General features: G+C 34.1%; 1 protein-coding gene across 4 annotated transcripts in view; it reads left to right on the forward strand.

The window, feature by feature from the left end:
- The window catches only part of CADM2 (cell adhesion molecule 2), a 1,053,394-nt gene that overhangs the window by 806,985 nt on the left and 229,870 nt on the right, over window positions 1–16,539 (forward strand). For all 4 annotated transcript variants that reach the window (XM_071220611.1, XM_071220610.1, XM_071220612.1 and 1 more), the window contains one exon: window positions 13,620–13,769. In XM_071220611.1, coding sequence (XP_071076712.1) covers window positions 13,620–13,769 — 150 coding nt within the window. The remainder of the gene's footprint in view (window positions 1–13,619; window positions 13,770–16,539) is intronic.

Here is a 16,539-nt window from a genome sequence, read left to right on the forward strand (position 1 = left end):
ATTCAACCTTTTTGGTCTGGCTAGTTACACAGCCTTCTCAGGATTATGTCATCAGTTCCCATTTTCTGATACAACTGCACCTTGTCAATACTGGTAATTCATTATTCAATAAGTCATTGTAACAATGAAATGCAGGTACTTGGACATAGCAACCTTTCCAGTTCTCATTTATTTTGGATCTATACATGTATTATTATACATGTATTATTTCTTAAATAGCAAAGATGGTTCAACCAAGAGTTAATTTGTTAGGGTTTTCTGGGACTAGAGAAAAGACTAAGAGCCAGCTGTTACCCTTTCTTTCCAATGTTACGGTGAAAAGACAATTGACTTTGCTATGAATTTTTTTTTCTATTTATTATTTTGCAACTATCTCTCCAGAACCAGCTTTCTTCAAATTTAAGTATTCAGATGAGGTATTTTTCATTACAGTGTAATTTATTTCATTGAAGTTTAATTTTAATAATTTCAATTCATCTTAGTTTTCTCATTAACATATTATAAACATGGTAACCCCCCCAAAAAGAATATGAGAAGATGTTTTAATTTCTTCTCTGCCTTATCAGATGTTTAACTCTTTGAGCTGACTTACATGTACAAATCTATCCAAAGTATCAAATCACACTTGAATATTGTCTCAGCAGCTTCCACTTGCCCTCATAGGCAATGTTCCCTGAGATCTAATGTGGCACTACAAAGGGCTTGAACGTCAGAACGTGTCAACATGGACAAGATGGGTGAAGCCAACATTAATGAAGTCTTTGTGCATTCAGAAATGATCAAACGGTGAAAAACACATCTTATTAACCACTCTGTTATTACATATTTTTTTTTTTCAAAAGGGAGCTTGTTTTAGAGAATACTCCAAGTTGATTCTTAAGTTACTACATATTGATGCACACTTAAATAATTAAGATGATATTATTTTGTACATGTTCATGTTTTCAAAAATTTGTGCTCACTGTGCCCACTAATATGTGTTAGAAAATGAAGAGTGATAGAAGTTTCCGCCTCTGCTATTAAGGACTTTAAACATGTTTGGGGTTACATACCATTGGTGACTTCAGGCATAACGATTTTGTTATTGGAAAAGAAAACTCTTCTTGCTAAGGTATTAGTCAAAAGAGGAGTCATTTTATAAAGTTTATAAAATATACTCTTAAACAAGGGAAAAGCTGAAATGTTTTGTTTGTTACCTCACTTGTGTAGTCTTTTGGGAACTCGTTATTTATTTAAAAATGGTATTCACAGCATTATTTTCTTTTCTTTTAGATAACTACTGCAGTTTTAAATAATAACCACTAAAATGGAAGTCCTCCATTATTAATAACAAGGAACTTCCCTAGGCAATAACATTTTAAAGTGGAAGTAAGGGATATATTGTCTATTGAAGAGCGAGAGGCATTGAAAAATATGGGTAACAAGTCTGTTTCAGTACAAGCTCAAATCAGTAAAATATGGGTTTCCATTTTCTAGAAGGTTATTTACAGTGTAAAACAAATACCAAGAAATTAGTTACATTTATAAATAAATTACCTGATGATTTAATAGATTCTTCAATATTTTCTCAATAACCGTCTTTATTGTAAACACCATTTTTAAAGTGAGTCATGTCTGAGATTAAAAAATCTTTGGTCTGCCCTGCCTGGTCTGGCTCAGTTGGTGGGTATTGTTCTGCAAGGCAAAAGATTGCCTGTTCAATTCCCGTCTGAGCAGATGCCCTGGGCTCTGTTCCCTGATTGGGGTGTATACACAAGGCAACTGATTTATGTTTCTTTCTCACACTGATGCTTCCCACTCTCTCTTTCTCCCTCCCTTCCCCTCTCTCTAAAAATAAATAAAAAATAAAAATCTTAGAAAAAATCTTCAGTTTGAGGATAATGATTAGTTAACAGAAAAAGGATACCTTCTGAAAATGCGCAATGAGTTTTGTCATATCCGCACTGACTGGCTGTTGCACGTAGATTAAATGTAAGCTCCTCTTTATGACCTTAAAATGTTTTTCATGGTTGACCTTGACTTTCTTTGTTATCTTATCTTGGGCCATCCCACACATTTCCTCTAATCCAGGCTTAGTTTGCTTATTTGTTTTCTTCCCCCACCCCACCCAGTTCTTTAATAGCCAACTTCTCTTCTCCTTTTGGTCCAGCACTTTTCCAGGACCTAATTTACTTTTTGGAATATTAGCCCCTCTTTCTAATATCCTTGTCCTCTGGCAATTTTTAAGTGACTGCTTCTTTGTCCCCACTTTGTTTTAGTTGAAATGTCACCGCTTTCTTAGTTTTCAACCTTCTTCATTTCATGGCACACATAAACTAATTACTAAAATTCTGTGGCATACCTAAAAATATATCTTATACTGAATTGACAGAAACACAGCTATAATTTTGATTCATTCACACTGAATGGCTATTGTTGTATTGGCTATTGTCATTTTTTATTTGACACTCTAAGAAAAAGTGGTCAGTGCCCCTGACTCAATAGTCAGGTATTATATGTTTTAAAAATTCTTGTGGCACACCAGTGTGTAGTGGCACACCGGTTGAAAATTGCTGCTTTATATGATTGTGTTTTATTGTGTTATTGTCCATATTTAGGCTGCAAGTTCTAAAGATAAAACTTTTACACTATTTTTAGCTTGCTTACAGTTGTATTTCCAGTACCTACAATGTGAAGCACATTCTAGGCACAAAACATATTTGTCAAATAAATTAATGTTATAGAAGCATATTTCATAGGCAAAATCCATTATAAATATGAAAGATAAGTATCAGAAAGCATTAATTACATATATAGTTCATATGCCTAAAATGAACTGATTATACCTGATGATATGTTTGATATCATATTTTAGATATGTTTGATATTGTATTTTTCTTGTATGTCATATCAAAGTCATATAAATTTTTTATATTATATCTCATAATCCAAAGAGTTATAATCCAAACTAACAATATGCCACTATTTTGTATGAACGTATCTATTCAATGCACCAATGAAATTATTTAAATTTTCTGCAGATACTAATCCATGAAAAGAACATTAATGTATAGGCAACTTGGATAATAGTCAATATATTTATGCTTTCAGAGAATGCCTATATGTTGCATAATCCAAAAAAAAATATTACCAAGTTATATTTACTACACTAAAATAAAATCATTAACCAGCAACATATGTTAGACAACAATTATTTTGAGTTGGAATATTTTGTTTTTGATTTGGAATTAGGGAAAGCCAGCATGAAAACCAGATTAAAGTCCTATTATCTTCTCAGTTTAAACTGTCCTCACTATCTTTACCTTATTTTGCAAATTATATTTTGTATATTTAAAACAATTATATATTTGTAATTAGGACTTAATGATACTTGCTTTTTTTTTACAGTTTTTCATTTAATTAGCTCCTAGAATGTTATTAGGAATTTAAATTTTCCATGAAGCTATTAAATATTTTAAAATGTATTTTATATATACATACATATACACACACACATATGTATTACTTTCTTTAAATATATCAACCTTCTAAAACCTACTGGATGAAAGAAAAGTATTTATATCATTTTCCCCTTTTTTTGGTCTTAGATTCATTTCTTTCCCAGGGACTTGGATTTTAAACAGTTGTGTCCCACCCAGCCCATTTTCCCCCGTGAGACTGATGATTGTACCCCCAGCACTATATTCCTCTCCCTGCCTTCAGAAGAGCCTTACCATCTGTGTGTTTTTTCCAGAGTATTTCCTCCAGGTTGGCATCTCAGTTTAGAATTTAGTTATGTGATGGAGCTTCACAGTGAAGCAGACTGTGATTGCACTCATAAATTTATTTCCCAGGAATGCTGCCTCTCCAATGTTCATCAGTTAACAAGTAAAGCTAGTCAGTTCCAGGTCTTGCTTATTCACCCTGTAAATGGTATTCTAGAAAGATAAAATGACTTTATGTACACATAATAATTGCCATGTAAGCCTGTTTTAAAGTTATAGAAATATTTACAAAATCTGCTTATTCTTTTATATTGCCATACAAGAAATACAGTTCCCTTTTCATTGTAAAAGTACTTCCTTTGCTTTTTATTCTTCTATATTGCATTCTTTTTATTATTCTATATTATATTCTTCTGTATTTATATTCTTCTATATTTCATTCTTTTTATTCTTCTGTACTTAAAAAATCTATTTGCAATCTTGTGAATATCAATGTGAAAAATTAAAGTGCACTTTTGGCTTGAAACTATATGGCCTTATTCAATAAATTGTTTTTTATTAATTTTTGATAAAACTCAAGACATATTAGGGAGTGAGTGAAAATAGATAAATTAATGAAAACAAAATATATTTTAATATTTTGATCATAAGAGTCTACTTTGGTTGTAAAACTAGATATATTTCTATTTAATCTAGTTCACTAAACTATAACATGTACAGAACTTTTTGTTTATTATGAATTTTGGCAGGTGAAAAGCAGAAAAACAAGCTAAGAATGGGAAGAACCAGTTCTGTACAGATATGGGTTAAAAATGTTGGGAATATTTCTTTAAATTAGATAACGTGTTAATATTACATGAAGAAACAATACAGCCACTGCGCGAGAACACCAAGCAGCCATAAAACAGTGTTTCCCAGGGTTTTATAAATATTCTCTGAAGCTTAGAATTTTGTAATTTAAGGAAAACAAAGTTTGAGATATTACTGAGTAATATAAAATTAACAGAAACAGCCAGGAGAATGTAGGTACAGTATAGGAAGTAGAGTAGCTGAAGAACTTATACGCATGACCCATGGACATGTACAATGGTGTGGGGTATGCATGACAGAGTGTGGGGTGTGTTGGGCGGAGGAGGGCAAAGGGGGGAAAATTGGGGCAACTGTAATAGCATAATCAATAAAATATAATTAAAGAGAAAAAAATTAATAGGAAAATATGAGAAATCGTTATGTAGAAAGAGTAACTGTGCCGGTAATATTTATGATACAGAAGGCCGAGCTTCACAATCACACAAAAACATTTTTTAAATGAAAAGGAAGACACTGATACTATATTTCACCTACATTACAAATTTCTCTAGGGCCAGTCTTGATACTGACAATCAAGAACTAACTTTAATTATAAATCCTATCATAGACACAGAAAAGGATAACTAATCTTCATAGAATGTAGTTAACTGGGTCACCTACTCACCATTATTGTGTAGGTCAATGAAACAATGCAATAGTCATCCCATAGGTCCCCTGGTCTGCTCTGAGTATTTAGGAAAACCTACTATCACATTCTGGAAAAGAGAGGTGAAATTTCTACAGGAGAATTTTTTTTTTCCTCTGGGTCCGGAGTTGCGGGAGCCACTGTAAATCTGAAACAGCCTTTTGTCATGGATCAAAGGCCAACAAAGGACCAGGGCCAAGCTTTGGGTACACAAGAGTTTCTGCTCCGAGAGTTGGGAGCACAATTGCTATCGTGAACACCAGGATCTGGTCTACAGCATCGTAATTGCTGAAGCTGTCAATCTGGCACTCTTACAACATGATATCAGGGGGAGAAAGCCCTTCCAACCTTTCCTGGCCTTGCAAGGCCCAATGCCCGCCAGTTTTGTTCCTTTCCTGCTTTGGTCTGGCAGTTGCAATGGAACACAGGTCTCTAAAGTGCTTCCTGTCTCTATGGAAACTGGCAAGCAGCACCAGACTGATGGCCCTGCTCCATAATGGCTGGGCAGAGGGGCGGCACAGAAGGTAGATACCAGGTGTTCTACTCTATAAGGCAAGCAGAATCTGAAAAGGATAAGGTAGAATCAGAGAAAAATAAATTATATGTGGTAGCCCAGGAAAACAGAATGCTTAGTTTTGCAGACAAAACTAAAAGCTAGAACAAAGTAATGAGAGAAATGACTAGAGAATTCCAGCTATTGGAAATAACACAAGGACATTCCATAAGTGGAAACACTTTGTACTTAGTTATCAGTCTTAATTTTTTCCTCTAATTTCCTTTCTCACATGATAGAGCATTCATCATACTTCTCTTAAGAATTATAAGCTTGCACTAATGACATTTGTGCTTTTCAATCCAATAGGCTTTAGTATGCAATGTGTGTTCTAGTCCACACAACCACTGAGCCACAACTTTCACATTAGAAGGTTATTTGTTTAGAATGCCTTCAGTAATTTAGTGGAAGTAATAGCATGCTGTGTGTGCATTTAGATATACTTTTAGACTCTAATTTAAGCAACAAGAATATCTTGAACTTTCTAAGATGCAAGCAATTTGTACAAATACCCCAAACTAATTGAGAGAGAGAGGGGGGCACAAAGCTGAGAATAGTTGAGGGAAAGATCTAAAGAATAGTAGGCTAATTTGTATTTCATTTAAAAACAAGTTACCTATTTCTGTAATTTCTTATTGAGGTTGATATTTAAGAATCTTTATTTTGTATATACTGATCTATTTGGTATCTTTACTTTTCATATGTAAAATATGAGAATCTTAATACAAGTATTTTGCACTTAAAATGGGGTTCTTGAGAGCACATAAAAATGTTTTAAAATAAGCCAAAATGTTATGTATGTCATTTGATGCTGGTGCCAATAACTCTGTTGAATTAAATGATTTTGTAGACGATGTTGACAGTTTTAACTAGTTATAAGTATATTCCAAAAGGAATAGTCAAAGTACATGGCATTATTTATCTCATGAGAAATTTACACTTTTTTACTGAAAAACAGTATCTTAAATTCTCTTCACATCTTGTTTTATTTGTTCCTCTTCACTGTTTTTTAATCTGATTCTTTCTTTGAGGAAGTTTTGCTCATTTTCAGAAAGAAAAATAACGAGAGTCCTCAGTTCATGTTAAATAGTCCACAAAATGTGATCATTTATCCTGAAAAATCACTGACTATAACACACTGCCTCTCAGACGTGCAAAGGCACAAACTCTGCCTGTCTGTCCAGATAGATCTCCGGTGATTGTTGCTCTCAGTAAGTAAGCACTCATGCACAGTGTGCACTGATCCATTGTGGTAGCCCAAATTTAATCTTTAGCACAGGAAGAGAAATGGAAAAAAACCATTGCCTTTACTCATCATCCATTCAGGAGATAGCGAGGCTTGAATGATGCTGTTTTTGGAAGCAGAGCCATGCTTTGAGATCAGTGTTCAAACATACATCTTCGCCTGTCTGCTCTCTTTCAACAACACAGCTGGCTTCAAAGATCTCTCATCACTGCTTCGCTTATTGCTTCTTTATGCTTATGGCACATCACAGCCTGTCAGCAAGGTTCCGGTGGCCATGAATTAGAATTGGATTCTTTATGTCATATCTGACAGTGTGCTAGGTTCTTGGCGGTCAGACAGTAAAGGTGTGTATGAAACATGAGGGGAAGTCAACTCTGAACTGAGGTCAATAGGACTCAAGAATCAGTTCACTCAATTCTGAACTTGGTAATTCCTAATCTAGACAAGGAAAGGTTTGGACTATTTTTTCCTTAAGTATATGACAGATGGAAGCATTGAAAAAACAATAGCAGCTACTCAGTCTTCTATTTAAAGACAGGGTCTAGAAAGTATCTGTTTGAAATATGACTATCTGTTCTTCACTAAATTGTCTTTCATAATAACAAATTAACAAATTATTTTCATATAACTATACTAAAACCAACCTAAATGGTTTTTGACCACTTATGTTAGTTAGTGGCAGCATAAGAAAAATGAGTAGCGAATGATCACTGTCCACAATGGAAAAGAAGGAGCTCTCATCTGAAAGAGATGTTATTGGAAGAACCGTGGTGGGGAAAGAGGACTGCTGAAAAATGATTTGAGGAAAAGGCAAAACTTAAAGTTGAAGAAGACACTCAAAATATGAAGAAAAAGGACTTCAAAATCAGAACTAACCTGAATTAGGAAGATCAATTGGTTTTTAGAAAAAAAAAACCCAAAACACCTTATTTATACTAAAAGTGTAAGCAACAGCCCCAATAAGAGCCACCAAGGGTGGTTTTCTTAGTGGTGCACTGTAAACGTTTAATTACTGGCTCGGTGGGAGAAAAAAAACAGAAGACCCTTTGCTAGAGTTCTTTGCCAGTTTTCATCGTGAAAATAACCCCACTGTGGTCCATTTCAAGCTACCAACATATCTCCCTGAGTATGAAGGGAGAAGATTGCAGTTGTCTTTCACAAACTGATGTGAGCAAGCCAGCTGTAGACACCACTGCTTTTACTTAAGTTGAAGCCGTTTATTAAAAAGAGTTGCAAAAGGTCCAATTGCATCTTTGGAATGTTTGACAGCCAACTACATACTTCTTTATAATAATTATTCAGTCAGCATTTTCACTTTATTTCCAAAGCAGCTCTGTGGTCAAACACGTGAGATCTGAAGACAGGGTGCAAGAATACAAAGCCTGCCCCTGCCTTTTCTAGCACTATGACTATGAACACGCTATTGAAGGTTCTTGCATCTGTTCCCTCCTTTTCAAGGTACAGATTATGACATTTTGGGTATGAAAATGAAATGCTTGCTAAAGGGGATGTACTTAGAATCAGCATATTGTGGATGTTCAGTTAAGACTAGCTATGTTTTCATGTGTTTACTGCTGTTTTAGTGATAGTTGAGGGCTAAGATGACATAGGAAGGGTAAACAAACAAACAAAAAGAAATCCAAACCTCTAGAGAACTTTCATAAGAGTTTATTTGAGCCAAACTGAGGACATTTGCCATATGCCAGGGAGCAATATATCAAATGCTCAATTCTTCAGCTTCTTTTATGCATTTGCGCTTAAGGAGGGGACAGAGGAAGATTACAGGGGAGTGGGAGAAAGCAAGGGCAGATTACAGGGTAGTTAATAGGATTATGTGCAATCTTGAAAGTTAATACCCCCGTTGAGGGGGTATTACTTCTCACATTTCTAAGGTGTGTGTTTTCCTAGATGCACAAAAACAATAACTAGGGCTGATTTAAGGTCTTTACTAAAGAAGTTCTTAGCCTGAGGCATTACTACCCACCATGATCAGTCCAGTTAGGAATTTATGATCAAATCATCCTGTGAGGTTACTTTCTATAGAACCCCTTTTTTCCAACCACAGATACTATTAAATGAATGTAGATGCAAGGGGAATTACACCATGAAGAGAAAGCAAAATAGTTTTAGACACAGAGATCTATTTTCTTCAAAGGACTTCAGTAGTGTTTATTATATTTAATAGTCAAGAAAAGTTATTATCTTTTCTGTTTTCCCCTGTAGAGCAGAGATTGGGCACAGTCTGTCTTTTCCTGTCCCATTTTGGGAGCTGGCGGTACCCACGTTTGCCTGTTCTAGATCACTGTCTGTTACATCGTCTCATGAACTTTCATGATTTTCAAGTACAACGTAAAAGATTATCTTAAGATATTACAACTAAAAGACATTAATGATTTGTCAACATAAGACACATCCAGACCTATGAGTTTTTATGAGTTTATTTGAACCAAACTCATGACATTTGGTGGGAAACAAAATCAAGGGATTGAGAAAATACTCAGAAAACGGCAGGCAGTTTTACCACTTACTTGATACATCAGAATGAAAGGGAACGCAGTGGGGGTGTTCCATGAAATCCATTGGTGATAGATTAGGGAGGTGAGAGAAAGCAAAGCAAGGAAATCTCTTAGATTGGATTAAAAAAAAAAAAAGGAATGTATGTCTCTATTCCTTACATTCCCTTTTTTTTTTTTTTTAAGTAAGCGGGTATAGGATAGTAAACAGTTAGCAATTAACATAATAATAACAACAATGAGGGGATCTGTGGCCTCTGCTCTTATGAGGTGTTTGTTGGGTAGTCATGCTTTGAGGGGTCCAGCAAAAAAGAAATTAGCTTGATAGTTCAAAGGTATGTTATCAGGTCAGTAATCGTAGGTGCAAAAATACAACCGGCTCAGTGAAGGTGAAGATTGAGTTTTGTTAGGGAAAAATCCTGCCCTAGGATATGACTACCACAGCCTTGAACTGCTTTTAGTAGGAAGTTTCGTTTTAGATCATCCTTTGTGGTTGCTTTAGGTCTCTGAGTTTGTAAGGCCTCCCCTGAGCTTGTCGGGTGTAGTATGTAGCCTCTTTTTCATCCACAGATTTAATTTTTCCATATTTTTTTGTGGGAGAAGAATTAGTCTCTCCTGCTCCTCCATTTTGGCGATGCATTTGAACAAATGCAGTAGTCATTCTACTAACAGAGACTCCTCTACAAATGCCAGCTGTTCTAAGAAGATGCTTTCACTTTGAACAATGAGTACCCACTGAGAAATCTGATTCACAATAAAGATGAAAATGGAGACAACTGTACTTGAACAACAATAAAAAAAGGATATTCAATTAAAAAAAAAGAATGTTAAGCAACATAGCTGATTTAAAGATAAATAAGATATCCTTGTTCACTGACCTTATTTAGTTTAAAAACAAGTAAGAGTGACTGATACTTATGCAAATAATAAAAGGAAATAAACACAAAGAAGACAGGAGGAAAATGATGGAAATAGGTTAACTGAAAAAATAGACAACTTGGACAATTCTGACCTGGAAGTTCTATTCCCTTTAAATCTCATCATGACCTTGTTTGTTAATAATGACCCCTCAGAAACCTAGGATGGTGGTGTGCTCAGCCAGAGGAAGGATCACTTTAAAATAAGGCCTCAATGATACGAACAACGCCTTTTAGAAATCCTTGCGGATGGTAAATAGGGCCATGCCTAGTCTGCCTTCTCCCTTGCCTTCACACTCTCTTCTGAAGTTCCAAATTATTTTGCAGATTTCTCAGCACATTTTTCTTGCTCTATGTATCTTTCAGATGTTGACTCACACAAGGCAAGACATGTAGCGGATCCCCCAAGATATCTGTTTGATGTAGGTATTGAGGGTGAATCCTCAATGTGGCAGCATACTAATTTTGCTAACTGAGAAAGTTAGTAATTTCTTTGGACTCTCTGAGATTGAATAAATGATGACATTGAGCCATGAGGAGTTAAAAGCAAAAAGGATCAGCTGACTTGATGCTTTTTCCAAGTTAGAAGCAGAACTAAAAGGCAATTCAAATCTTTGAGAAGTTTGTTGACTGCCTACAACACTGGCTTTTGAATTAATTTGGTAAATCACATATCCTAAGGGTATTTAGGATTAGTAGATTCTCAACATGAGTTTGCTCTCTATTGGGGAAAACTGAATTATTTGACCAAAAGGACTTTAGGCTGCAGGTCCCAGGGTACGGAAGGCATAATACTTTAAAGTCAGAATCTACATGGGGAGAAATTGGAGGAAAGCTGTCCTAATCTCCTACCATGGAGAACAAAGTATAGGAGTCCTGGTGTATGTACAGAACCTGGCTTGTAGATGACCCCAAGAAATATTTCTTTCTTTTATGGGCCATAGGGAAAAACTGAAATAATTATCAAAAGTAAGTTCTGAATAGAATAGGATAGTTAAGGACAATACTGACATCCTCTCCTATTTAATTTTAATGTTGTAACTGAAATTTATCAGGGCATAGTTCAGCTAGGTATGTAATTTAAAGTTTCATTGTTGAAGAGCTTACTCATTTCTACTTTTCCTTGTTGTCTAATTCACTTTTAAACAAATAGTGATAAAGTTGGCTATGACTCAGAAGCCTTTGTGAAAAAATAAGAATAAAACAGTGAACTTTAAGAACAAGCTCTGAACAAACAGTTCATTGAATTCCGTGGAAAAATCACTCGCCTCCCCGTTTCAATTTACCCATCTGTGAAATGAGAAGGATAATATTTTCTTGTGGGGATGTTTTGAAATTATTTTGCAAATGTAGATGAAATGGTGGCAAGCATCACTGCTTCCGCCACCCCCCACTTTTTTAAAGAAGCAGACAGGATTATTTATGTACTAGTTGATAGTCAAAATGCCATCTGGGATGAACTTTGTGTGCTTTTTATTGCTTAAAGAATCCCCTTCTCCCCCAGATTGTTTTATTTAAGCATTAGGTCAATACCTGGGAACTCAAGGAAAGTATCTTAAAATTATTCTGAGCTTCATGTTTATGAGCTGCTAATCCTGTATTCGTGGTAATTATTTCTCCTTTCTGTTTTAGCTCAGGTTTTCTCTGATGTGGTTTTTCGCCTCACCTCACTTCACAAAATTGATAGTTCTCCATGTTTCCCTGCTAGAGGTCACCTCTGAGCTGAAGGCAAAACACATCCCAGTCTGGCTCCTATTGACTTTCAAGTCAACTATCAAAGAATTTCTTCCAGACATCTGCTAACCTCAATTTTAAAACTCCACCCTAAAGATTATAGGGAAGATACCCTGGGGAGTTGCCAGAATGACTGTAAGAGGTTGGCATTGAGGAGACAAAGCTACTGATACCAGATTTTTATATTTGATAGGCTTAATTATATAAAGTGGTCCTGAACTTCTGTGCTCGTGTCATTTAGGTCTGGAAAGAAAATTTCTCCTTCAGGCTCTTCTGCCTCTTATGGTGCCAATCAACAGGCTTCTTGGTAATAAGATTCTTTATGCCAATATCCCCAGCGTAACCTCAAGTGGTGCTTATAGTAATGATAGAATCATTACAAAACTAAAGAAAAAAAAAGGAAATATATTTCATGGGTGTGATTAAGTCATCATAATGTTCTTGCATATTTAAATTATTCTGGACTTAATGAACTACCTTGTTCACATTCGAGTATTTTAACCTGGCTCTAGAAAGTGCATTTTTTATTCATGTTGATCATTGTTACCAGACTTGGCAGAGTTCATCATGCTGAGATGAAATTTATGTATTATGCTTGTTTCCACACAAGTGAATTTTGTTTTTACTATCAGAAGTGCTGGTACTAAGTAAAATTAGTACATGCATTATTTTAATAAATAACTATACTTATGGAAAACTTAATTTCTAATGATATGCAAAGGGTCATTTAAAACTTTTTTCTTGATTATGAAAGAAATATATACTCAAAACATAAACCCTTCAGAAAGGAACAAAGATTATCTTTATTTCCTAAGTTAGATTAATCACTTTAAGATTTTGATGGATATACTACAGGATGAACAGTTTGAAAACTACTTACCTTGTTTTCTCTCACACATTTGCCCTTCTAAAAACAGCTACACAAACAATAAACCATGATGGAATAGAATTTTCAAAACATTTCCTTTATCAGAAATTGAATCTAACATCCTAGTATGCATATTTTATAGATTTTATTCAAAATTATAAAAGCTACCAGAGAAGCATTTAATGTGTTTTCTCTGCTGCTTTAAAGAGTTCAATTCATCCAAAATTATTCCAGTGCCTTATCAACAAAGATAACCATGTTAAGCACCATATAATTATTGCAAGGCCAAGAGAAATTAGTAATAATCATGTTACTATTAAAAATATAAATATTTATGTGTGTCTAGAAGGAAAATAAGGATTTCTAAAAAAAGTAAGGGACTATAATGGGGTCTTAATTTTATGTTAAGATTGTTGTCCTTCGATTAAGGATTTTTAATTATTTTTCTGTCTTTTTGTAATACATAGTTTTGTTGTTTGGTTCGTTTAAGTTTTATTTGGAATGAGCAGTTAAATGCAATATAGCTCTTGGGAAGTTAACCATTTTTTTAACTTTCACTTAATCAGCGTGTGTTTGAATCCCCTCTTAGGCAGCCAAGGGCAGTTTCCGCTCACACAGAATGTGACCGTTGTTGAAGGAGGAACTGCAATTTTGACCTGCAGGGTGGATCAAAATGATAACACCTCCCTCCAGTGGTCAAATCCAGCTCAACAGACTCTCTACTTTGATGACAAGAAAGGTGAATACATTTTCTTTTAAATGTTCTAATCATATTCCAAAATATCCTAATTATAATGAATTTATTTTTCTGAGATGATTCAAATTATTCCTTTTGATTACCAAACTGCTTCTGCTTGTGTTTAAACATGTTAAATATTAAATACTTTAGTTTGCAAGTCATAAACACTAAAGATAACCTATGTCAACTTTTTAATAAAATAAACAGTTCTAATTCTGTTTCAAAAATAGCTTTATGCCTTCTCTAAGCAATCACCTTCTTTCCAGATACCATATTCTTTTGTTCTTGTAGCTGCATTGCGTGTAGATTGAATATTTTTTCTCACTTATGGTATTGTGATGATGTTTCTATTGCCATTGCCTTAGTATATTGAGAAGATGCTATGTGATTTTGGAAAGTTTTATTATTTATTCTCATGAATTGTGTTTGAAAGTAAGAACTATAGAAATAATTTCCATAATAAGTTTATGTAACTCCATGTTTCCAAAATAAATTAAAATTAAGAAGCTTATTTACATCAAATTGAATTGGACTTTATCAGTTAAATGGGCTTTGAATTAGATGAAAGATTTTGATTAAACATTTTTAGAGAAGTAAAAATAATTATATTGTGTAAATCAGACAGATAACTAAAAATGCACTCTGAATTTCTCAGTATTCACTCATTATTATAAACCTTGGGGGGAAAATGAGTTCATGAACTCTAATGAAAATATGGAATTATTTATGTAGATAAAGTTAAAATATATAGGATATTAATATTTATTTATAGACTATCTATTCAGTATGATCTTTTACCTGAGTTTCTTTTGAATCTATATAATTTGAAATCAGCTCCATTTAAATAATTTAAGTGTATTCATATTAATCCAGTAAACGTACCCAATTGCCCCTAAAACATGAATTTACTATATTGTATGCATTGCTACCATTTGCCTTCTTTGATATAAGGGACTCCTTTGTATTCCCTTACATGTTCCAGTAAATCTTTTGTCCTCCTAGGTACACATAAAGATTTACATTCAAATAATTTTTGTGATGATCATTAATTTTCCTCTAGATATAGGATGAATCTTTGGCTTATTTTAAACTTTAATATATAATAAGTAGATGAAAAATCAAATTCATTAATTTGACAAATATTACATTTTGAGGGTTCTTTTGTACCAGGCAGAGTTAGAACAGACAGACAGTCCCTGCTCACACAGGGCATGCAGTCTAGCAGAGGAGGCAGGCAGTAATCAAACATGGGAACAACATATTTTAGAGTATATTGGTAGGTGACAAGTGTTCTCTGTCTCTTAATAGATAGACACATATGTCTCTATATAGAAAGACAGATGATAGATACCTACAGAGAGAGAGAGAGAGAGAGACATTGAGTTTAAGAAATTGGCTCAAGTGATTGTGGAGGCTGGCAAGTCTGAAATTTGCAGGGCAGGCCAGCAAACTGGACACTCAGCAAAGAGTTGATATTTCCACCCCAGCCTGAAGGCAGTCTGGAGGCAAAAATCCCTTCTTTGAAGGACCTCTATCATTTTTTCTTAAATCCTCCAGCTGATTGAATGAGGCCGTCATGTAATGCAAGTAATCTGTTTTACTCAAGGTCTAATGATTTAAACGTAAATCTTACCTAAAATACCTGCACAGAACCACCCAGGCTGGCGTTTGATCAAGGATCTGGGTACCATGGGCTAATTAGAACTATCAAAGAGGTTTAGGAATGCTAGCATTTCTGTAGAACTTTATTATTTAGAAAGAGCTCATATTTGCACTCTTTCATTTTGCTATCTGGAAGATAAAAAGGACAGATAATACTACTCGCCCTATTTTAATAGGAGTATTTTGGAGGAAGAAGTTAAAGCTCTCATAATTATTTGGGACAAAGTCATTATTGTGACTTAAACATCCTGACTTAATTATCGGCCAGACCTAGAGCCAACTTTGTGACTGTATTGAAGTTTTGATTACAGTGTTTGATGTGCAGGTCATGGTTCACAGAAACTCCCTGTCATAAAGATTTTTTGTACTTTAAGAATATTTTAAGGAGTCTGAAAATGGATTTTAAAGCATCCATCTGTTAAACACTCACCATAGCAGTATTAATGTAATTTTAATCCTTATTAATATTACTGATTATTTAATGCTTTTGATTAAGAGCTTTTTTTATCCCACTGTGGAAAATTTTAAACATGCTTATGAGACAATAAAACATCTCTTTTCAATTTAAGTAATAGCTAAGGAATACTTAACGTGATATTTTTAAGCATTTGTAAAGAAAATACATTATTCTTGTGTAAAAAGTCCATTTTATAAATGGATTAACTAAGTGAATTAAAATTCACAAGTATAACTCATATAAAGCAGGTTATATTTTAGGTAAATTTAATGTGAATGGAAGTTGTATAAGTAAATATAAAGCTTGACATGTTTTTTGTTTCATTGGTTTGTAGTTTTGTCAGGCTAATATTATATAAGCTTTATATCTTGATCTTAAATTTACTAGTTTTTTAGGTAGTGAAGACACAGGTCCTATAACATAAAGTGTTAGTGTTTAGTTTAGTTTTTTTTTTTTCACTCCTTTACAGTGTTTGGAGGAATTTGTTGCAGTTGTTTCAAATCAAGTGATCTATGTTGTTTTCCAAACAATGAAGTTCTATTAGTTAAAAAAATTAAATACATAAGCAATAAGTCACACAGAGATTTAACAACCTGCTTTTGCTTTTAGTATTGGTTACAAGTATTTGTAAATAAATATCTAAAACATATA

The sequence above is a fragment of the Desmodus rotundus genome, chromosome 2 (assembly GCF_022682495.2).
Source record: "Desmodus rotundus isolate HL8 chromosome 2, HLdesRot8A.1, whole genome shotgun sequence".
In the NCBI taxonomy this organism is placed as follows: Eukaryota; Metazoa; Chordata; class Mammalia; order Chiroptera; family Phyllostomidae; genus Desmodus; species Desmodus rotundus.